Source organism: Echiichthys vipera (genome assembly GCF_963691815.1).
Source record: "Echiichthys vipera genome assembly, chromosome: 11".
Lineage (NCBI taxonomy): Eukaryota > Metazoa > Chordata > Actinopteri > Perciformes > Trachinidae > Echiichthys > Echiichthys vipera.
In genome coordinates this window covers 4,435,548-4,458,827 of record NC_139836.1, presented here as the reverse complement: position 1 = coordinate 4,458,827, position 23,280 = coordinate 4,435,548, and the positions used below count along the sequence as shown (strand labels likewise).

Genomic DNA, 23,280 nt, shown 5'->3' with positions numbered 1-23,280 from the left:
CTGCCCTGTCCTGACTCTCCTCCAGCTCATTAGCATATCCCCGACACACCGGCCAATCGTTAAGCTGCCAGCTCACGTCACTCCGCTCACAAATCCCTTCCTCCTCCTCTCGACGCTCTACCTTTGGTCACAGCGGCCGACCGTCCAAAGGTCCTTCTGCGCCGCTGCTGCAGACCGAAACAAGCTGCAATTGTGTCATCTGTGAGGACTCACACAGTCAACGTAAAGTAGTCCCACACACACAGATGCAAAACATTCAGCAAGCCTCTTCAAATCCCTCTACGTGATTCTAACGTTAAGTCAAATCAAATGGAAATAACCCGCAGTCCACAACTCCTCCCGACAACTCAATTAGATTCAAAGTTTCAGCTCAGCCTGCAGCGTCCGGATCGATGACACGGGCCAAACGTCTCACTCTCTCTCATCAATCGATCTGTCTCAATGTTACACCTGCGTTTCCTTCAGTCAGCATGAAAAGAAGCAGAAGAGCCAAAGCATTAAAACAAGAAGCAGACGTCTGCAGGGCTGCACCTCGCACCAGTGAACACCTCCCTGCAGCCTGAGGCTGGAGGTGTCCACCGTCCTGCTGCGACCACAGCGGAGACACGTCCAACAACACACAGACACAGAAGGTGGAGGTGTGTGTATTTAAATAAACACCCACACACACAAACACACACACATATATACCCTGTTCTCTCCACTGCTTTGCGGCGGCAGGCTCGCACTCCTTGTTGTCCACAGAGTTGTTCTCCATGCCGTCCGATCAGCAAACACACATTCCAGATAGAGAGGGACCGAGCAAGAGGCAGTAAGTGTGTGTGTGTGTGTGTGTGTGTGTGTTCGGCTGCAGGAGGAGGAGGAGGAGGAGGAGGAGGAAGAGGGAGGGGAGAACCCGAGCAAGGCTTCCTGTAGGGGAGCCGAGTGCAGCGAGCGAATGAGCTCCCTCCTGTCAGATGACTGTCTGCTGCCAGCGCTCTGACGCAGCAACTATAACCGTCTCTGCCTCACCCTCCTCCCTCTCTCTCTCTCTGCTCAGCCTTTTTGGCACGCTCTCCCTCCTCCTCCTCCTCCTCCTCCCCCTCCGATCTGATCTTCCCTTTCCCCTCCTTTCTCTCCGTCCAACTTCCACCCCCCCCCCCCCACTTTCCCTTCGTCATCCCTCCTTCTGCTTTCTGGAATCTGCTGACGAAGCAGATGAAGGACTTCTGTGCGTCGATGTCAAACACAACTCGTAGATGATTTCATGAGAACGTTTAACGGTGTTCAGGGTTTAAAGTGGGAGGTTTTCACGCTACGGTAACGTCTCAGAGGGTTAACTTACTTTAAAATCATGTTATTTATTGTTTGGATTGAGTAGTTTTATTGTATTTTCATAATTCCCATGTCTGAATAATCTTACGGACTACAAAGTTAATTGCTCTTTGCATTATTATGCCGTTATATTTTAATTACAGTGACATAAAATGGTCTTGAAATAACAATAAAACATAAGTGCAATCGTTCCTGGGACAATAAAACATCTGACAACATGAATTATTGTGACACGCCTAACCACAGTGAACCGTGACACTGGTATACTACTGCCACCCTCGCTGCAGTTAATTATTGTTTAAATTATTCATTAATCTGATAAGTATTTTAAACATAGGTTTCTCTATAAATGTGAGAAAATGGCTCGTTTTAGTCGACCAACAGTGTGAATTATAAAGATTTTCATCACACATTGAGAGAAAAGCTTCATCTGAGCAGTTACTTTTGAAAAACATTCAATATTTTAGGACTTTTGTTGAATAATAAAAGTAAGAAAACCTCAAATCCTTTTTTATAACCTTATATTAAATATTTTCCATACAATAACCCCCTGATACGCATGTTTCCAATCACTGACTGTTGCCAACAAGCAGTTCGGGGGTAAAGAAAACAACCAAACAATGGCTGGTTTTCTGCCAAATGACTCGTTTTCTGAAGACTGCCAAGATTTCCAGGCATTTCCTTTGGTACTTTCCAACCACGAGAGTTACGATTTACAGTTAATCAGAGCAAAAACAATCCAGCTTCAACTCAAAAGAGGCTTGACTCCAAACAAACTAAAACAGACGGATCACTGGTCGGCAGCAGGGGAGCTGAGACGTCGTCATCTGAGTTGTAACCACTCACTTCTGCCACTAGAGGGCACCGGTCTCATTTTATAACCCCCTCTACTTCCCCTCTTCCAGACAAATCTAGATTATTTACAGGGGAGCATGAACAAGGGAACCTGGGCAATTTAAAGAAGGCCCTTACTCAAACAAACTCACTTATGACAGAAAACAGGCCTAACGATGTCACGTGGCATCAGTTTTTAGGTGAATCAAACAGAGATCAGCACGTCTAAACACCATTGTTTACACTTCAATCACTAACGGATGAGTTGATCACTGTGTTCCCTGTTCGATGCTATCATTCAGGTTGAGGACAGGGCGTCCGTCCGACCCGCCGCTCTATTATCCCTCTGTGCCCTACAGTTCACGAGAGGTCGAACCGCGGTGGTGAAAGATACGGTTGCATAAAAAGGGAAGTACAAAGTTTGAGCTGTTGTCCTCAGAGAGACAACGCGACCTTTCACCGTGGTAACTTTGATCCGCACTGCTGATGCATGACACACGGCAGAGTCATCACCGCAACGTGAAACCGTAGGCTGCGGTTACAGGGATTGATTCATCGCATTGTGTTTTTCACTTCCAGAATAAATGTAAAGAGAGTAGAGGCAGCGTGACTCGTCCTGAAGGCTCAGAAGTTCAGATCTTGATTATATGAGAATGAGTGATTTGCCAAAAATCAGTGTAACCCATAGGTGGGTGATTCCGGTCCTGCAGAGTCACTGTCCTGCATGTTTTAGGTTTCTCTCTGCTCTAACACACCTGAGTCTGATGCTCTGCACGTTATCAAGTAGCTGATGCTCGTCACAGTTTGATTATTGTTAGACTCAGGTGTGTTAGGGTAGAGAGGAACCTAAAACATGCAGGACAGTGGCTCTCCAGGACCGGGATTGCCCATCCCTGGTCTAACAACTTCACCCGAAATGGATGATTTACGTACAAGTGATTGAGATCTAACCTTGTGCATGTTCAGACCTCAGGGTGAGTTCAGACTTAAGAACAAATCACATGGCACCCATTTATTACCTTAAGATTCACCCCAGTGTTTTTTAGTTAGATAGACTTAAGTCCTATTCACACAGGATTAGTGATGTATCACAAATGTCTGGGCTTAAGTCAAATTTACTGGCATCATCCCCCAGATATGCTACGCCGAGTGGTGCTTTAACCTACAACTCAAGCATTAATGGTTTTGTTTATAATTAAACTAATTACTGGCAATTCACACTTGCAATCTTAAACTTTATAAAAGTATATTTAAGTACAAGTATAAGTACAAAATGCAAAAGTTTCCATTTTACATGTTTGCAACTTAAGCACCTTTCCCCACCAACAGTTAGTCAACACATCAATTACTCGATCAATGGAGCAAACTTGTTTGATAACTGCTTTAGCATTTCATTTTCAAGCTCGATTGTCATAAATTTGCTGTTTTCGGACTTTTCACAAACAAAACAATCGACAGAATAATTAATATAAAAACGAGCCCTCATAATAACCCTCTGTGTTAAGACATAAAACACCTGAGGAGTAAAGAACGGTATTAAAGGAAAGTTGAATTCTGATATCAGTGGTACGATCAGCAGGATACCTAATTCAGACGGGAAGATAAAAACTCAAAGGAAGCGATCTGCTCCAGCGTGAAGGGAGATTTATGCTCAGATCGCAGCTCTGCGCCTCAAGTTGTGTAAGGAAGAACATTTGCTGAGTGGTTTCTGGGTCGGAGAACCCTTTGTGGGCCTGCCAGTGTCGCAATGCAGGGAGGAGGAGACTTTAATTAACAGGAGAACACACACACACACACACACACACACACACACACACACACACACACACACACACACACACACACACACACACACACACACACACACACACACACACACACACACACACACACACACACACACACACACACACACACACACACACACACACACACACACACACACACACACACACACACACACACACACACACACACACACACACACACACACACACACACACACACACACACACACACACACACACACACACACACACACACACACACACACACACACACACACACACACACACACACACTTTAGTGTTTAGGCCTACTGCTCCAGTTACACAGTGGCTGTCTGTAACACTGGGTGGTTTAGTACGAGTGTGTGTGTGTATATATTAACTGATCAATAGCAGTTTAAATAAAACTGAGTCATCCATTAAAATGAAGACTAAGCTGCTGTTGTTCTCAGAGAGACAGCGGAGCCTCGGGGGCCGTTCATCACTTCCTGTAAGCTGTGAAGCAGGCGGCTCTGACAAACCGTATCTGAAACATCAACACATCAGTTTTAATCTTACGGTTGCCTCACGGTGCGATGACGATCAGCTACAAACACTGGCGTTTACACATAAACAAGGGACGACGTTAAACGTGCCCTGGGTATTTGAAGAAAAGGGCGGCAGCACCACGAAGGTCATCAACTGGACTGTATCGAGCTGCAACCGACTAATATTCAAGAGAAAACTCTGATCAGAAATTCATAAGAGCCCAATGTGACGTCTTCAACTGTCTTGTTTTGTTCGGCCAACAGTCCAAAACTCAAAGATTTTCAGTTTACTGGGATATAAAAGAAGCAAATCCTCACAATGGGAGAGCCAAGAGTAATTATTTGCCACTTTTACTTAATTTAAACAACTAGTTTTGACAGGAAAGTGGTTGCCAAGCAGGCAAGACTGAAGATACGGTTGCCATTTTTAGTCATGTTACATTTTGAGTAGTAAAGATACGATGTGGTTATAATCCTTCAGCTAAATAATGAGAATTTGACAAGAAAAGACCTCACAATGTTCCATTATCCTTTTAGTTTATCATCCAGGTTCGTCTGGTTCGTTTGAATCCATTTGTTGTTTGTGACGTTGACGAGTTAGTCGAACTTTTCACCCCACAGTCAAACATGTGCTTCACCTAAAACAGATTCATGTTGTCACGTAGACTTCTTTGTTTCAGACTATCACTGATGCAAGAAAGATTTAGAAACCTATATATTTTGGGATGCATACATTGCCTTCTGATGTCCCTATGTTTTATATGTTCTAAGGTTGTTGCCACTGATGGCAACCAAAGGCCAAACATTGGTTGCCAATCTCTCAAAATGGCTGCCAATGAAAACTGTGTCTTTTGAGCCCCTGTGGAACGTATTAACATCTTGAACTTCTGTCCTTTTCCTTTATTGTACCAAGTAAAAATAATCTGCCTAAGTAAATATTTAATTAAAAGGTTCAACGCCCTTCTAAAGCTATTACAGTTGAAGTTGTTTGGCACAGATGTTTATACACAGTAATTAGCCTCAGGTGCATAAAATCTGACGCAATCATATCACTGGGTGTGGGAGAGATTAGAAACCACAGAATAAATCAGAGCCAGTAACTGGGTGTGGCTGGTAGCTCTGTGTGCATGCCGCTGTGCGTGGGTGTTGGGGTCTATAAGGTGGTGTTGGGTTTCAGATTGGCATCTTGACTTATTTCCAGAGCAGCTAAAGCCGACAGAAAGGTAATCCAACCGCAAACATGCTGCGAGAGAAAATAGAAACGACTGTACAAGTATTTGTAGGTGGTTACCGTCCGTGAATGTCCCACTAATTCTCATCTGTGCTCATAAAATACCTGAAATATTTTGTCCTTTTTCAGTAGATTTTAAAAACAGGCTATAAAATAATGTTTCCAACAGAACATAAATAAGAAAGAACATCACATTTTACTTACCGCAGCTTTAAATGTCAAAATAAAATGATCATGTACACAGAAATGAGGTTATTCTGATGAGACAAATGCACAAAATGCAGCAAAAAAAGGTCGAAACCACGATGGAGCACAAGCACACAGATTAGACCAGACTTTACAAAATGCGAGGGTTAAGTTTCAAAGAAAAAAGCAAAATGCAAGAAAGAAAAGGTGAAACTAAGGAGAGCGTGATGGGATCTAAAGTAAAATACTGGCGGCTGGTTGGGAGAAAATAACTGAGGACAACAAAAGAGTGAAGATGAAAATTATGCCGATGAACATGGAGGTGCCGGTGAAAACTGGGGAGGATATGGGGGGGATGGTTTCCATGCCGTAACTTTTATTTTACCTGCTCTTATGTTCACGTTCGGCATCTTAAACACCACTTTGCCGCCGTCCGGGCTCTTCTTAGCAACCGCCTCTTCTGGTTTGCGGACGGGGGAGTGGATAAGAGGAGCTTGGGGTGGGGGCTGCTGAATGTCAAGCTTCTCCAGCTCGGCCTTGCTCTTCTGGGGGGAGGCCTGGGTGAGGAGGAGGTAGGAGCTCTGACTTGGAGCCTCCTCTTTAACCTCGGGGGGTGGGGCTACTTTTGTCACAGGTGGAGCTGAAACTGGAGCCACATCTTTGTGCCCAAAGCTTAGGTCGTCATCGTCATCATCCATGGGGATCTCTGGGGGCTTGGAGGAGGCGAACTTGGAAGTATCCAGAGCCTCCAGAAACTCATCGATGACTCCCCTGGGCGGTCGCTCAATGAACTCGAACTCCTCAGAAGAGACTTCATGCTCAGAGACCTCCTCGGCCACCTCTGGCTCCTCCACCTCCATCTTCAGGTCCATTTTCTCCGTTTCCACCTGGAAGATGGCGGGGTTCTTGGCCATGGCTTCCAGGACGGGAGACAGGGAGTCTGCTGTTGGCGACTCTGAGTCTGAATCCTCAGCGGGGGCCTTTTTGCTCTGGAAGTCAAGTGGCTCAAACGTTTTGGTCATTTTGGGAGAATCATGGCTTGAAAACCAATCTTTCTGCTCGATCTTGACAGGTTCCTCTTCTTTGACCTTGGTGGGGGTGGTTTCCTCTGCCTCTTTGACCAGATCGAATGCGCCAAAGCTTTGGTCGTCTTCGACTTTTGCTTTGTCGGCCTTCTTCACTTCCATCTCCTCGGTCATCTCCTTCAGTAGGGACACTTTAGCATCAAAGGCAAACGGGTTGTTAGCTGACAGATTGATTGGAGGGTTGGGTGACTCCATCATTCTCCGCTCAAGGATGGGACTCTGCTCCTCTGGGGTTCCCTCTGAGGACCCGGAGTCCATTTTGTCAGGGTTGAGCGGTGAAGACTTCAGGATGTCTGGAAGCGACGGTGGCAGAGCCGAATCCTCTTCTTCTTCCTCTTCATCATCGTCTTTCAGACCAGACGAGAACTGGCTCACTGACTTCAGACCAGAAGAGAACTGGTTCATTGACTGCATGAGGGAATCAGCGGCCATCTTGCCCGTCTCAAATGTTTTCTCCTCGTCTAAGAAAGATGATGGGGCATCCTGGGATTCTCCGGTCTGGCCATACTGGACCAGATCTGGAGTGGGGGAGTCTGACATTTTTGAGGCTGTGCTTTCGGACTTGGAGTCTCCAAAATGCGAGTAGCCACTGTCTGCCAGTGGGGAAAAGCCCTCAAATGGGTTACTCTTCTTCTTCACCTCATACATTAGGTCGTCATCTTCATCCGACTGGTCGCTGTGCACGTCAGGCTCATACCTGGAAGAGCTAATCGGAGCTGTGTCCTTGGAGAAGGTATCCATGGAGACCTTGGAGTTGTCTTGAGATGCTAGGAATGGTGAATCCCAGTGCTCTGTTGGGTTAGAGGAGGCAAGGTGAGACTCAGGGACCTTCATCTGGGGGTTCACAGGGGAGGGGCCAGTGGAGGACCTGTCTGAGCTAATCAGCTTCTCCTCAGGGGAAAAGGAAACTCCGCTGTCTTCACATGGATTATGTGGGCCTGGGTCTTTCCCTAAACTCAGGTAAGGACCAGCTAACGGATCTAGAAGGTCTTCCTTAATCTTACTATGGCCCGGCCCAGAGTGACCCTCTTCACCCACCCAAGGCATGTCCTTGGAATGAGTAGTGGGGGGTTCAGTGGAGAAGGAGGCCAAGGATGCAGCAAATCCCGCAGTAGGGGGCTGGTTGGGACTCTCGGTCAGAGAGAGCTCCTCCAGAGAGTCAGGGGAGTGAAGAGGGGAGAGAGGAGAGATGGGAGCAGGGGAATCACCCTTCTGCCCAAGTGCTTGAGTAGAGAGGGAGGAGGGAGAATGCAATACAACACATATCAAAGACATACTCCATTCCTTACAGTGCCCACCACACCTGGGTAGAACTGTTACTACAAACATTTTGAAGACGGTAAGACCAGACAAGTGCTGCTAAAAGGGTCGGCTGTGGCCGGTAGAGGGTTTACACACCATTTGGTAAATAACTGATCAGTTCTGTTTATTGCAAAATATCAGCACAATAAAAAGGGACACACATTTAAAGGTTATGTTCTTGCCCTTTCTTTAACAGTGGAAGAAAAACTTGCGTTTAAAACTAAAAATTATATATACACTGAAGTAGTTCAGGCTGTTATCTGGCTAAAGTAACCCTGTTAAATGGGAACCATCCCAGCATGCACTGGGGCGACAGATTAATTGACTTAAGTCTGATCCAAAGGGAGTAGACAGGGTTTCCCCAGCACCTTTGGTTGCAAGCCGTCTAGATCCTCATGTGCCTCACCTGGTTTTCAGTCTACTCATTAGATGAAAAACGGAACAAAAGTCACTGCCTCTGTTCCCTGAATTAATTCATAAGAGTGAATTAACTTCCCTGGTTTCAGGAGAAACAAACAATGTGAGAAAGTCTGAAGGTGGAAAATGTAATTGACATTTATGGTGGAAATGTTCCACAAAGGATCCAGTTGTTGCTTGCCCTACTTGAACTGACCAATTAAGTGAGTCAGTGAGTAAAATCTACAAAATAAGACCCTATAAAAGAAACAGAACTACCTTTTGAGTTTTGGGGATGGCGGATCAAGCACACCTCAATTAGCGAAGGAAACTAACTTGCCTTCGGGCCACAGCTCCAACAGTTAGCTTTGTTTTTTGGAATCGAACAGGACCAATGGGAACAGTTTCCAATGTGTTTTAGAAGAGACGGATATCTTCCAGGGTCAGGATTTGGCAGCATTTGTCTGGTGGTCTGTATTTACCACCGTGGTTTGATGCATGGTGGTAGGATATGTTTTTGCCCCAGGTCTGGTGCCAATAAACCATGCCCAATCAGTCAGTCTTACAAACACAAACTGTTAAGTGATGGTAGATAATGATCCCCCTCAAAGAAAGTATTGTGAAAAAATGTGTCAACCTCTGGGGAGAATCATTATTCCTACTATGCTACTTGTGTAAGTTCATGTCAATCTACTCTACGACAGCAATCACATGTGAGTCACAATGCAACACAAGCAAAGTCAAACGTCCAATTTAGTGTTTTTAAGCTACAACAAGCATCCTATGACTTTATAGGCGACAAAAATCTACAGCTTCTTACATGCAGAGGGTTATTTTTGCCACTTAAATGACAAAAGGAAGGGGGGGGGGGAGTGAACTAAAGAAGTGGTGAAACCAAAATAAGAAAGAGCAGGACGTGGGGAAACACAACGAGCAGAGAGAACTTGCCTGTAGGGAATTGCATCAGAGGATGAGGCTGAGCTTTAGAAGGAGAAGGTACATCTGTGGAAGGAAACGAGAGAAAGCAGCAGAGAGTGAGTTTAGTCAGCCCGAGAAGAGAAAGACCAGGGGAAGAGACGGGAAGCTTCTCCGTTACAAAGGAAATTAGTGACGTTCAAAGTCTAACATGGAAACCAACCGCGTTTCAAAGTCGATATCCAGGAAAATACTTGATACTCGAGGCGAAAAGTACAACAGATGAAGGCAGAGTTATGTAAACAATTTATACAATTTAGAACAATACAAACATCAATACTGACACTTTAAGAAAGTTGTCTGATGTATTGAAAATAAAAATAAAACCTATAACTGGAGGGTGAATATATGACAGATGCTCAAACTCTCTTGTTTGTTTTATTGTGTTGTATAGCTCAGGGATTTATGCGTACAAAAAAAAATTTCGGTTCATCTTCTGTGTTTCTGCGGACGGGGCACAATACTAGTGTTGCTGATTAAACAGAGTTGGAATAACAGGCTGCCACTGTTTCTGTCTTTTCAGACCCAATCGTGTCATCACGACTGATGAAGTCAGCTTCTTAGCTCGGCCGTTAGCGTTTCTGTTTATTATTAGCCTCTAGCTTAAGGATAACAGCTACAGACGTAACGGTAATGTAAATGGTAGCTTTAATGTCTAAATCCACCGTAAAGATTGGGGTGTCAGTCTTTAAGACACTTCGCAAACATTGTTGTGCTACTTGATTTACATCCTTTCCCTGGTCGTTAGCTGTGTATGCGAAATACTTCCAAACGGCACTCCTGCTTTGTTCATTTTCTACTAAAACTGATAGCGAAGCTGCTGGGTGTCGATTGGAGGCAGAGACGACACTGCAGACGCCAAATGTCACGAGTGTCCTGCGAAAGTATCGATAATTTTGCAAGTTATTATCTAATCTGATACCAAATATTAGCATCGATTATTTTCCGAGTATTAATTTTTTTGTCCACCCTACCAGAGAGGATGCTATATCGCGATATTTATTGTTACAGAGATAATAATTGATCTATATGGGGATAGAAGACTTGTTGTCCAGACCTAACGGCGTAACATAATGGTATGTCAGTGATTCTCAGCCGGGCCGTCTTAATTACAGCTCCTGTGTGTAGTTATGGAAAACTAATGGGGGGCGTGTCGGTGCCTGCTGGGTATTCTTGACCCAGTTTTAAAAATAATGGCTTCAGATGGCTCAATACTTTTTAAAGCTCATGTTGAAGAATCACTGAACGTTGTCTCAGGTATGTGAATATTTGTTAAAGGTTTTATTTGGCAGTGAGAGGAGGACAGAGGAGACCGTCAGTGTCGCAGCAGAGACGTAACAGACGTGAGAGTTTGCTACGGAGAAAGATAAAATAGGTTGAAAGCGTACGAAAGAGGGCAGCCGTCATGATGAGAAACAGGGAAAGAAAGAATTCCCTTCGGATCAGGAGGAAGTGATTAAGTCTAGTGTTTTATAATCCTCAGGTTTCACAGAAGTGAGAGTCAAGAGGGCGATAAAAAAAAACATGCAAAAATAATGGTGTAAATACTTTTAAAGCTTCAGCAGTTATGCACAGCACACAGCACATTTTTGACACTTCCACATGAGTTACATGACTTTATCAGTGATGAGGCCAAAGAGAGGAAACCTTTCTGAGCGCTGCAAGTAAAAACACACGGCCAATAAAAGCAAATTAAACTGAATCAAATTAAAGGACAACGTGCTGTAAACACGACCGCTTCTGGTTCTTTTAACAAATCGACAAACCTGAGTGTGACAGCACACCAAAAAAAGGTAATAAAAGTATAAAAACCTGAGAGGTTCAACTATTTAAACTACACGGCACTTTTTGCTTCTCAGATTTATCCACAAACAGATTTTGGTGGATTATAGTCTGTGGCTTTAAAAGCCTGTAGGAGTTCAATCTGGGCTGCAAGTCAGTGTCAAAGCCAGCAAAAAAGGTTCCTAATGACACAAAGGATACGTGGAAAATAGCATCAAATAGCAAATGAAGCCAACAACGAGCAAGATAATAGTCCAACACGCACAAAATCTCAAAAAGCTCAACAGCAAATTCTGGATCCCTTTAACTCCAAAGCAAAACAGAACATAAAGAGCTGGAGTTTCCACCTGAGAAACCTCCTGGATGGATGTTTATGTCGTACTGAACCGAGGGAGGAGCTCACATGCTCACTTGAGGAAGCCATCGAACCAGCAACATCTTAAACCTTCTCTTATCTAACCAGACCTCAGTCCGCTGGTGCTTCATCAGCCTCTTATCCGGGGTCGGGTCTCGGGGGCAGCAGCTTTAGCAGGGGACCCCAAACTTCCCTTTCCCGGGCCACATTAACCAGCTCTAACTGGGGGATCCTGAGGCGTTCCCAGGCCAGTGTGGAGATCTAATCTCTCCACCTGGTCCTGGGTCTTCCCCGAGGCCTCCTCCCAGCTGGACGTGCCTGGAACACCTCCCTAGGGAGGCGCCCAGGGTTCATCCTTACCAGATGATCCTGAACCACCTCAACTGGCTCAGTAATAGTTAAAGAAGCCCACAGCGTGACTCACTCAAACCACTGGAGCCTTTAAAATAAAGACAGGAAAAGGTGACAAAGCACTGAGGAAGTGCTCTTAAGCAAGGCACTGGAACACCGAAACCAGACGAGGGGCTGTGTTTGCATTCAACAAACAACAACAGATGATCAGAGTTTCATGAGTGAGAAGACAAATCAGTCAAAAATCTGCATAAATCACAAGAAAGGCTTCATTTCATGATCGGATTTGTTGGCATTACATTTATCAGCAGCTTCAGAGAATTAGTCTGTAGTTCAAATTTGTGCTGATCTCATGATCAAATCAAATGATTTTACAGATCGGGCGTTGTTTGGTTACCTCTGCTGTCAACGTTTATGTTCCAGCCACGATGAAGACCTGAGAGATTGAACCGATAACACACGATTAACTTTAAACTGCAGCACAGGTGGACTGCTCACTCAGCATCACATACAAACATCATTTCCAGAATAGTCCAAACTCTAATTCAGAGGTTTTAGGGCGCCCTCCCACTGTTCCTCCGTCCCGTGCCCCGTGCTTTAGGGTCCTTGTCCCCCCCTCCTGGCCCGTTTGTACTCACACTACCTGGGCCTCGGAGAATGCTTCTTGCCGCCTATACGTCATCACGCCGTAACACGTCACACGCATTGATGACGTCATGGCGATGCGTGGCTTTGTTTCCAGATCTTTCCGTAGACCTCAGAGTTTTTGTGCGTCTTGTCGACTGATTTTGAATCTTTTCATCGACCAAATCTGCAGTAAACACTCCACCTCCGCATCACACCAACGTGAACCTTTCACCGCCATTGTTTGAAATGTCCGCGCATGGTCCCTCCTTTTTTCTACGTCTCAACAGGCGCACAGGAAATGATAATGTTTGGTTTTGGACTGCTATTATTTAAATTGCTTTATTTATTTGATCATTATCCAACAGTTTTTAAAAAAGCCAAACAAACAATTATATAAAAAATAATGTAATAAAATAATTGTTATCTGAAGCCCAACACTGTAATCTGTACTTCAATAAAACCATCAGAAATGCACTTAAACTTGTATTTTCATAAACAACAAAGTTGCCTTAGAGGAGTTGTTCCTTTTGTCTCTGCCTTCAGTGGGAATTGAACCTCCAGCTGTGCCGGGTTAACTGCCTTGCTCTACGCGCTGAGGTATGCGTCTCCTCCTTGAGCTATAAGTATCTGGAGGAGCGCGTTACAGTGACACTGACTTATGACTCCAGGCCAGCGACTCACCTGTCCCCTTCAAATAAAGAACGCAATGTACGGCTCTCTGCTTCCTGTCCGTTTAAAACACGAGTCTCATTCTTTACAGTGTTTATTTAAGGTTTGACCAAAGTTTACCAGTGCAGTGGTTTTGTGTCCTGCTGGTTTAAAGACAGAATATCTGCAGTAACAATCAGTGTCTCTCTCTACAGAACCAACAGAACGCAACTGTGATTAAAATAAAACACTCAGATGTTTTTGGTGTTGGACTCTTTGACATTCAGCAGTTTTGGAAAAACAAGAACCAGCACCGTTCGCTTTGTTGCACATGTTTAATACGTTTGGTTGCTGTGAGAGGGAAACTGCCCTCCAGCTCAAACCGATCCTAACTTGTTGTGTGGACGTCCGCCCTGTCATAACTTTTAAATGTTACCGACATGATCACAGGGTTCCTGCACTGGACACTAGACTTTTCCAGACTTCTCTTTTTCAGTCAATATCAAACCGATGTTAGATGCTTATTATGTAAATAAATGGTTTTAAAATCCAACTTTTAACACCTATGTTAAATTGGGACCATCTATGCCGTTATGTTGCCAAGTTACCAGACATTTTTACAGACGTATTGTAGCTCATATAGTAAATAATCTCCAAACTGAGACTAGGGATCGAACAATACAGATCCCCCCCCAATCAGCCTTAGCCGAAAACGTTCAAACATTAAAAACAAAATCAAAGCTTCTTTAACATTAAGAAGAGATTTTATAACTTGTCGTGTGGATGTTCGCCCTGTAATAACTTTTAAATGTTACGGACATAACAGGGTTCCTACACAGTTTCCAGACTCAAACTCCCAGACTTTTCTTTTTCAGTCAATATTAAAGCGATGTTAGAAGCTTATTATGTAAATAAATGGTTTTAAAATCCAACCTTTAACATGTGAGTTAAATTCGGACCATCTATGCCATTATGTTGCCAAGTTACGAGACATTTTGAAATACATATTGTAGCTTATTTAAGTGAATACTCTCCAAACCGAGACTAGGGATCGACCGATACAGCAAAAGTGATCACTAATAGTATAAAGGATACGTGGAAAATAGTATCAAATAGCAAACAAAGACAACAACGAGCAAGATAATAGTCCAACACACACAAAAGCTCAAAAAGCTAAACAGAAATTTCTGGATCCCTTTAACTCAAAAGCAAAACAGAGTTGTATTGTAGCTCATAAAGTAAATAATCTCCAAACCGAGACTAGGAATCGACCGATACAGATCCCCCCCATGCCGAATTTCTGGAGCCGATACGACTTTTACCTCAATTTACATCAGAAAAACTGTTTTGTTCAACGAAAAGTCCAAAAGCCAAAGACAATCACACTTCAATTATATGTGACAAAGAAAAGCAGCAACTCTTTTATTTTGAAAAGCTGGAACCTGAGATTAATTTATAGTATTTTTGATTGAAAACGCCTGAAGCTTAAATGATCTTTGTGTCGATCAACTCATGGTTCCAGCTTTAATAGTGTTCAAACATTAAAAACAAAATCAAAGCTTCTTGACAAATCCGGCGACAGTAAGAAGAGATTTCATACCTAAAGACGTGTTTTCCTGCTAACTCTCCACTAACTGTCTTTTTTAACATATTAACCCGTCCCAGAACAGCGTAAACGCCCTAAAATCAGCCTTAATGTGATGACTCAGCACATCGGGGGAAAGTATTGTCCACCGTGAGACACTCTGTGCTCATCGCAGCGATAAGCGGTGAGATCTGAAACTAATTAACACGCGGTTCTCGTTGGCGGAGTAGAAACCTGGTGCGGTGGCTTTGGGTGGAGGGGGTCTGCCTCCGAAGCACTTAACCCCACTTATGTGCAGCCTTCACCAGGATACAGAGAAAACAACAACAGTGGACACGCTGACACACTGAGCTCTAAGCCTCCGTGACTCGTGTGTCTGACATCTCCCCTCTCCATCTAATCCACCTGACCGCATCACACGCTCGGCACAAACGCACAGCGACAGATGTAGGTGACCCAAAAAAATAACACGTAGGCCGGCGCTGATCGGCCGTTAACCAGGCTGTCGGTCACACAGTCAGAGGGGGTGGAGGAAAACTCACTTCAGACACCTTTTTTTAGAGCGACGGGGTGAATCTGTGTGATGTGGAGACTCAGCGGGACTCAACCGTTCAGACTCAGAGACAAGACGCTGGATTAAAGACGACAGTGTGGTGATACCAGACTGCCCGGTCCTTTTGATTTTCCAGGACATTTTCCACACTTGTGTCTAAACGGTGCCCAATTTTCACCACCAACAACAACCGTGTTTCCCGAGGCTGCAACTAAAGATCAGCGTTTTCATTATAAATTAATCTCCCCGTCTTTTTCTCCACTGATTCATATTTTTTTCTGTGTGACGTCAGAACGAGATGAAAAATGCCGATCAAAACATTCTGACTAATTAGCTGGATCGAATATCGGATGATCCAATCATTTCTTTTTTATTAATATCATACACAGCGATACAGTTACAGCGATCTCATCACTTCAATTCTATGTTTGCAGCACCGGTTACGTCATTACGCACAGCACATACAGCAGCTAGCGATGAGCAAACATGGAGCGAGCGCCGGACCGAGCCAAGACCGTTAATTGGAAACATCTTAAACTTGATGCGCCAACAACTCCGACTGCAACACGCGATATCTGCAGCGCCAACGTTGGTCAACTCAACACCACAAACTGGAATAAGCACCATTCCAGAGAGCACGCGGAGCTCCGAGCGTGTTTATTTTGTATTTCTGAACAAGTGAATTAAGCCGTTGTTTGTTGGGTTTCAGGCAGCTGCTATATTTTATATCACAATTGAAAATGTCTGTTTGTACTTTACATGGAAGTGTTATTTCTTTCTTTTTGATGCTAATGTACACAAATAATATAAAGTAAATTTATATCTGTGGTTATTTGTTACCTAAATGTTTATGTCAGGCCTGGTGCCTTCACTCACATGGACGGGTTTACGCTTCATTCATTCAACAGGAGGATCGGATCGGCCGATACGTTCGACCTAGGTATCTGTATCAAACTGGATCGGAATAAACTGGGTCGCTGCATCTGTAATAATTACATGAAGAGACAATGAAATATAAAAATATCCTTGTAAATGACGAGAAGCATTAAAAAAAAGTCACTTTTACAAAGGAAAAAGTGAGTGATAATGTCTCAAATACCATCTACGGTGATGAAAAAAGGAGTAAATGTATTTAAAAATGAAACTAAATCAAAGGTATTATCTTTAAAGTGTGGGGAAATACAAACTAACGAGCGTCTATTGTTCAGACATGTGACTAACTGGAGCTCATGCTTTATCCACCTCCATCAGTGGGCCTCGCCAAGCAGCCCCACCCTGCTTCCCATGCCTGGAGGAGGCGAGACGGGCCTGCTGTTAACCTGCTATCTGCCACATCCCAGTAAACAACAACAACAACAGCAGCACAAATACACATTTTTAGAAATCCACCTAACAATAAGAAGCCACTTGAAGCTCATTCAGACCTGTGGTAGCATCTTAAAGAGGACACAGGGAGGCTCAGAGGCCTCGGGCTGGGCTGTTTTCCTGATTTAGGGTGTTGGTTTGGGTGCAAACGGAGGGGAGGGGGGGTGAAGGGCTGAAAAACAGACCGGCAACAGAGCACACAAACCCCAACACTGGATGAAGGCGTTGGGGTCAGTGTGATAATCATATGGAAGTGCTTGGAAGCCGACAGGGAGTGGACGCAGAGCGGATTCCTTTGTTGTGACTAATCTCTGGGTTACAGCTTTGGCACACCGTGCTAACCCTGCTCCCATTATCGGACATGCCCTTAACCCACATGCTGCTTTTTTTCTTTTATTCCTTGAGATGATACAAGAGTGCACACACATAATCCCATAGCTATCTTAACCAAAATCTCCATTTCAGATGAATAATCCAGAATGTTATCACGTTAGTCTGCTCAAGTCCACCTGACACCGGTCAAGAGAAACCTCACACCATCCGGCCCTGCTCTCGAGCTCACAGGAAAGTGATACCCGGGTATCTAATACCCCTTTAATCGGTGTGTTTTTCCCTGTGTTTGTGCTTTAAAAACAGACAAAAAACAAAAGGTAAAAACGCCCGTGTCCGATAATGGAACTCGCTGTTAGCAGCGGCGGGGCACGCACCGGAGCAGACGGGCGCTGACACAATAATGACAAATATAACGGTGGATTAAATCACGCGCGGGACTGTTAAATGTCTTATTAATACCCCACGTGTGTTATCGGGGTTAAAATAGCCCGATGTTGACACACAGATGAGGGCTAAAATGGTGCAATAGTGCAACAGTTCACATGATGCTTCCTGCAGCTTATGTGTCAAAAACAGGTGGGCCGCATAGACCACAGCACGGCAGGGACCGGGGCTAACCTGTTAGCTTCATCACCGGGGATGTGGACAAAAACACCCACAATGGCTCAATGTATTAAACTAAATATATAAACTTAAACATAAGGGGCATTTTCCCCCATTCGCGGGACCTCCAACTGTCAAACAGCAGGTCGGTTTCATAATGACTCCGCTCCCCTTCAGCGGTGGTAGCATCGTTAGCACGCAATGCTAACCAACGTTCGCGGTGAGGGTGGAAAATTACCGTTAAAGATGGAAAATTACCGTTAAAACCGCGTTAAAATGAATTTCACCCGCACCGGTGATTAAACAAAACATTCATCCGTCGGTTTAAATCGTTAAAACGTACAACTGTAATAATTAATACTTGTTTTTTTTAAAAGGTTGAGACACTCACAAGATGCTGGAGACGCCGGTGGTTCCTCCTCTGTCACCGCAGGTCGCTCTGCTGCTGCTGGTGCCTCTGCCTCTGCCTCTGCGGGGGATGGGGCTGCTTTCCGGGGTTCGGCCGCTGGGAGGAGGGGGTCGCTCTCCGGAGCAGCGGCAGGTTCTTCGGGCTCACTCGCGATTTTTGTGCTCTCGGGTTCGACTACGGGGGAGACAACTTCGGGCTCCAGGGATATTAAAGAAGGGGTGTCAGGGAGGAAAGAGAAGCTGGTGGAGTCCGGGGTGGCGGTCTCGACTTCGGGTTCTGGGTCAGGCTTCTGTACCGGTTCCGGCTCCGTTACGTGGACAGGCTCTGGTAACGTCACTGGCTCCTCTTCTTCCTCCTCTTGAGTGAACTCGTGTGGCGCACTATCTTCAGCTAAGTGGCGGTCCAAGGCGTCCTGAGCACCGCCGACCAAGTCCACAATATCATCCATGCTGAAGAGGTCCTGTTTGGGCTTGTCCAGCTCGGAGGAGTCCGGCTCGGCCTGGTAGTGGTGGTGCACCTCCTCGCCGAACAGAGGAGTGGTGGAAGAGACGTGTTCGCCGTCTGCCATTTTTATTTTATACCTTATTTTTCCCCCCAAAATATCTTAGAAAAAGTTTCACACACGGTTACCTCGTGTTACAAACTTCCACCGGGGACCGAAAGCAAGCTGTTGAACCGGTAACTCCCTCCGGTACGTCTGCTCCTGACACCGGACAAAGTTGGACACAAGTGCGCCACACGACCGTTGAGCGAGTCGGACCCGAGTCCCGGAGCGACACTGAAGTTGAGAGGAAGGGGGTGGGGGTGCCCGCTGGCCAATTACCTGCGGGTTAACCCCTGAGTGACGTGACCTGTGGCCAATCAGAGCGCGTCAAAAGTTGAGGCGGACCCCGCCCTGCAGAGTGGAGGTGTAATGGGACACCGCCTCCTCCTCCCCCGGTAAAACCCCCGTTAACGTTCAGCAGGAGCAGAAAGTTCAGTGTGTTCTCACTCCAGCTCCAGCACGGCACTTCTTACATAACTTTAACTTTTTTTTCCTCTTCTTTACATTAACTCCTCCTGCTACTGTGCAGAAAACACGTCATTCAAAGACAAACAGCGCTGGGTAATGGACTCAAGTTTGAGTTAATGTCGCAAAACCTGAATGGAAAAGTATGGCAATAAAGACAGTCTTCAATAAGAACTTATAACCACTGGCGTGCTCATGTGGGCCAAAACATGTGCTAAAGTGTCCTCTAGAAGCCAAAACGTGTGCTAAAGTGCCCTCTAGAAGCCAAAACATGTGCTAAAGTGCCCTCTAGAAGCCAAAACATGTGCTAAAGTGCCCTCTAGAAGCCAAAACATGTGCTAAAGTGCCCTCTAGAAGCCAAAACATGTGCTAAAGTGCCCTCTAGAAGCCAAAACATGTGCTAAAGTGTCCTCTAGAAGCCAAAACGTGTGCTAAAGTGCCCTCTTGAAGCCAAAACATGTGCTAAAGTGCCCTCATGGGTGCCAAAATGCTTGCTAAAATGCCCTCTAGGAGCTAAAATGTGTGCTATAGTACTCTAGGAGCCAAAACGCATGTTAAAGTACTCTATCGGATCATAAACGCATGCTTAAGTGCCCTCTAGAAGCCAGAATGTGTGCTGAAGTACACTCTTGGAGCTAAAACGCGTTTTAAAGCGCCCTCTAGGATCATAAACGCGCGCTAAAGTGCCCTTTATAAGCCAAAACGTGTGTTAAAGTGCCCTCTAGAAGCCAAAACATGTGTTAAAGTGCCCTCTAGGAGCCATAACGTGTGCTAAAGTCACACAGAATGACTCATACTGGAAAAGTATTGTAATTAAGTACAAAATTAATGTATTTTTGCTTTACTCTAGTATTTCAATTTATGACGCTTAGTAAGTAAAAGTAGCAATACCACAAAAAACAATAATAATAAATAATATTCCAGAAGAGTCACATTTCAAAACATTAATTTATGAAACTGGGAAAAGAAGTCACAAGTTTAGTAAACGTAGCAAAACCATGATGTAAAAATGTTGCAGTAAAGTTTAAAATCTTCAATAAACTTTCAAAAGGTTACAATATGGCTAAAGTATTAAAAGTTACACAGAATGACTCATTTAAAAAATTTTTTTACTGCATTTAAGCAGCAGGAAAAGTGCATTTACTCAAGTACTGTTCAATGTTCAGGTATTTTTTACTTTAGTATTTGAATTTATGCCTCTTTGCATACAAATCTAATGTATGTTCAGGTACTTTTACATTACTCTAGTGTTTTAATAAGTGTTTAATATATAAGTAAAAATACCTCAGTGTAAAAAATAAACAAGTAAAAGTCAAACTTCTAAAACATCGTCAACAAAATATGCCTAAAGTATTAAAAATGACAAAGAATTCTTAACTTTAATATGAATTTAACATGTTTAAACTTGACTTTACTATTTTAATTTATGCCTCTTAGTCAGTAAAAGTAGATATACCCCAAAAATGTCAAAGTAAAAGTCCAACTTCACAAATATCCTCTACGTATCGTGGCTCATTCCAGAGTTAATTGGGTTTAATTGAATTTACGCAGCTGGAAATGAACATTTATGCTTCTACGCCCAGTTTCTGCACATCAGAGACGAGTGAAGGTGGAAAAGACTCGAGTTACACAGCGTGCTGATGACAGGCCACTATATATATAACATGAGAATATATGTGTGTGTGTGTGTGTGTGTGTGTGTGTGTGTGTGTGTGTGTGTGTGTGTGTGTGTGTGTGTGAGTATTTATGGAGCAGGACAACATATGATAACGTGAGAGAGAGATGTCTCAGTCTGAGTCTGTGATCTGCACGTCTCCATCAAACCCACAGTGGAAGTATCTCCTGACAAGAACGTTTATTCACACGCACACACACACACACACACACAGGAGCACACACACACACGCACACACGCACACACACGCACACACGCACACACACACACACACACGCACACACACACACACACACACACACACACACACACAGGAGCACACACACACACACACGCACACACGCACGCACACACGCACACACGCACACACACACACACACACACACACACACACGATGCTAAATGTCTTCTCTTATTTTATTTGAGTGTGTTGTTCTTGTGTAGACAGAGTTGGGGCCTCTGAAACGTCTGTGCCCAGGGGCCCGTTTGCTCCGATTACGCCCCTGAATAAATGCTTTTGGTTGCAGCCCTGCGAAGAGTCACAGGTTCGAGCACCAACGGTAAACGTCCGCTGATGACGCAGAAGAGAGTCGGTTTACACTCATGAAGAGAAACACGAGTGAAAGATGAGAGAGAGTGAAACTGCTCCAGAGAGTTTGGAGCTTCATCACAGACTCACACACTCTGTACTCACACACTCTTTACTCACACACTCTTTACTCACACACTCTGTACTCACACACTCTTTACTCACACACTCTTTACTCACACACTCTTTACTCACACACTCTTTACTCGCTGCACCTCTGCTGGAGAACGGCCAACACACCATGTTAACGTGTTCTCAGTTTGCCCCGCGACATGAACGCCTCCCCCTCCCCCGAGAGCGTCCACGTCTTAGCTTTCACTTCCTGTGGCTTAAAATAAAATACTCAGATGAGAGGGGCAGTCAGACACACACACACACACACACGCACACGCACACACGCGCACACACACACACACACACACACACGCACACACGCACGCACACACGCACACACACACACACACATACAGTTTTATGATAAAAAAATTCTTAAACAAATAACTGTTTGACACGAAAGCCCATAAAACTCTTCACACACTGGAGTGTGTATTAAGGAAAGGTTCGTTCCACGTGTGTTTTTCTCCAAAAGCTGTAAAGTCTGATTTGTTTGTCTTTTATCTTCCTCCAACACCGCACTGAGGGTTTAATCAGCCTCGTGCGCGTGTTCACAGGTAGATTTGTGTGTGTTGGCCGTTCTCCAGCAGAGGTGCAGCGAGTAAAGAGTGTGTGAGTAAAGAGTGTGTGAGTAAAGAGTGTGTGAGTAAAGAGTGTGTGAGTAAAGTGTGTGAGTACAGAGTGTGTGAGTACAGAGTGTGTGAGTAAAGAGTGTGTGAGTAAAGAGTGTGTGAGTAAAGTGTGTGAGTAAAGAGTGTGTGAGTAAAGAGTGTGAGTAAAGAGTGTGTGAGTAAAGTGTGTGAGTAAAGAGTGTGTGAGTAAAGAGTGTGAGAGTAAAGAGTGTGTGAGTAAAGAGTGTGTGAGTAAAGAGTGTGAGAGTAAAGAGTGTGTGAGTAAAGAGTGTGTGAGTAAAGAGTGTGTGAGTAAAGAGTGTGTGAGTAAAGAGAGTGTGAGTAAAGAGTGTGTGAGTAAAGAGTGTGTGAGTAAAGAGTGTGTGAGTAAAGAGTGTGTGAGTAAAGAGTGTGTGAGTAAAGAGTGTGAGAGTAAAGAGTGTGTGAGTAAAGAGTGTGTGAGTAAAGAGTGTGAGAGTAAAGAGTGTGTGAGTAAAGAGTGTGTGAGTAAAGAGTGTGTGAGTAAAGAGTGTGTGAGTAAAGAGAGTGTGAGTAAAGAGTGTGTGAGTAAAGAGTGTGTGAGTAAAGAGTGTGTGAGTAAAGAGTGTGTGAGTAAAGAGTGTGTGAGTAAAGAGTGTGTGAGTAAAGAGTGTGTGAGTAAAGAGTGTGTGAGTAAAGAGTGTGTGAGTAAAGAGTGTGTGAGTAAAGAGTGTGTGAGTAAAGAGTGTGTGAGTAAAGAGAGTGTGAGTAAAGAGTGTGTGAGTAAAGAGAGTGTGAGTACAGAGTGTGTGAGTCTGTGATGAAGCTTCAAACTCTCTGGAGCAGTTTCACTCTCTCTCATCTTTCACTCGTGTTTCTCTTCATGAGTGTAAACCGACTCTTTTCTGCGTCATCAGCCGACGTTTACCGTTGGTGCTCGAACCTGTGACTCTTCGCAGGCTGCACCCAAAAGCATTTATTCTGCTGAGGCATCAACATACAGGGGCGTAATCAGAGCCAACGGGGCCCTGGGCACGGACGTGTCAGAGGCCCCC

General features: G+C 44.4%; 1 protein-coding gene across 1 annotated transcript in view; it reads right to left on the bottom strand.

Annotated features, from left to right (window-relative positions):
- rtn4b (reticulon 4b) overlaps nt 1–19,019 on the bottom strand; it is a 40,366-nt gene extending 21,347 nt beyond the window's left edge. The window contains exons 1-3 of the mRNA XM_083923196.1: nt 18,231–19,019; nt 9,611–9,664; nt 6,265–8,187 (exon numbers count right to left, since the gene is read on the bottom strand). Of these exons, the coding sequence (XP_083779322.1) occupies nt 6,265–8,187; nt 9,611–9,664; nt 18,231–18,816 (2,563 nt within the window). The 5' untranslated portion in view covers nt 18,817–19,019. The remainder of the gene's footprint in view (nt 1–6,264; nt 8,188–9,610; nt 9,665–18,230) is intronic.
- Nucleotides 19,020–23,280: the final 4,261 nt, after the last annotated feature.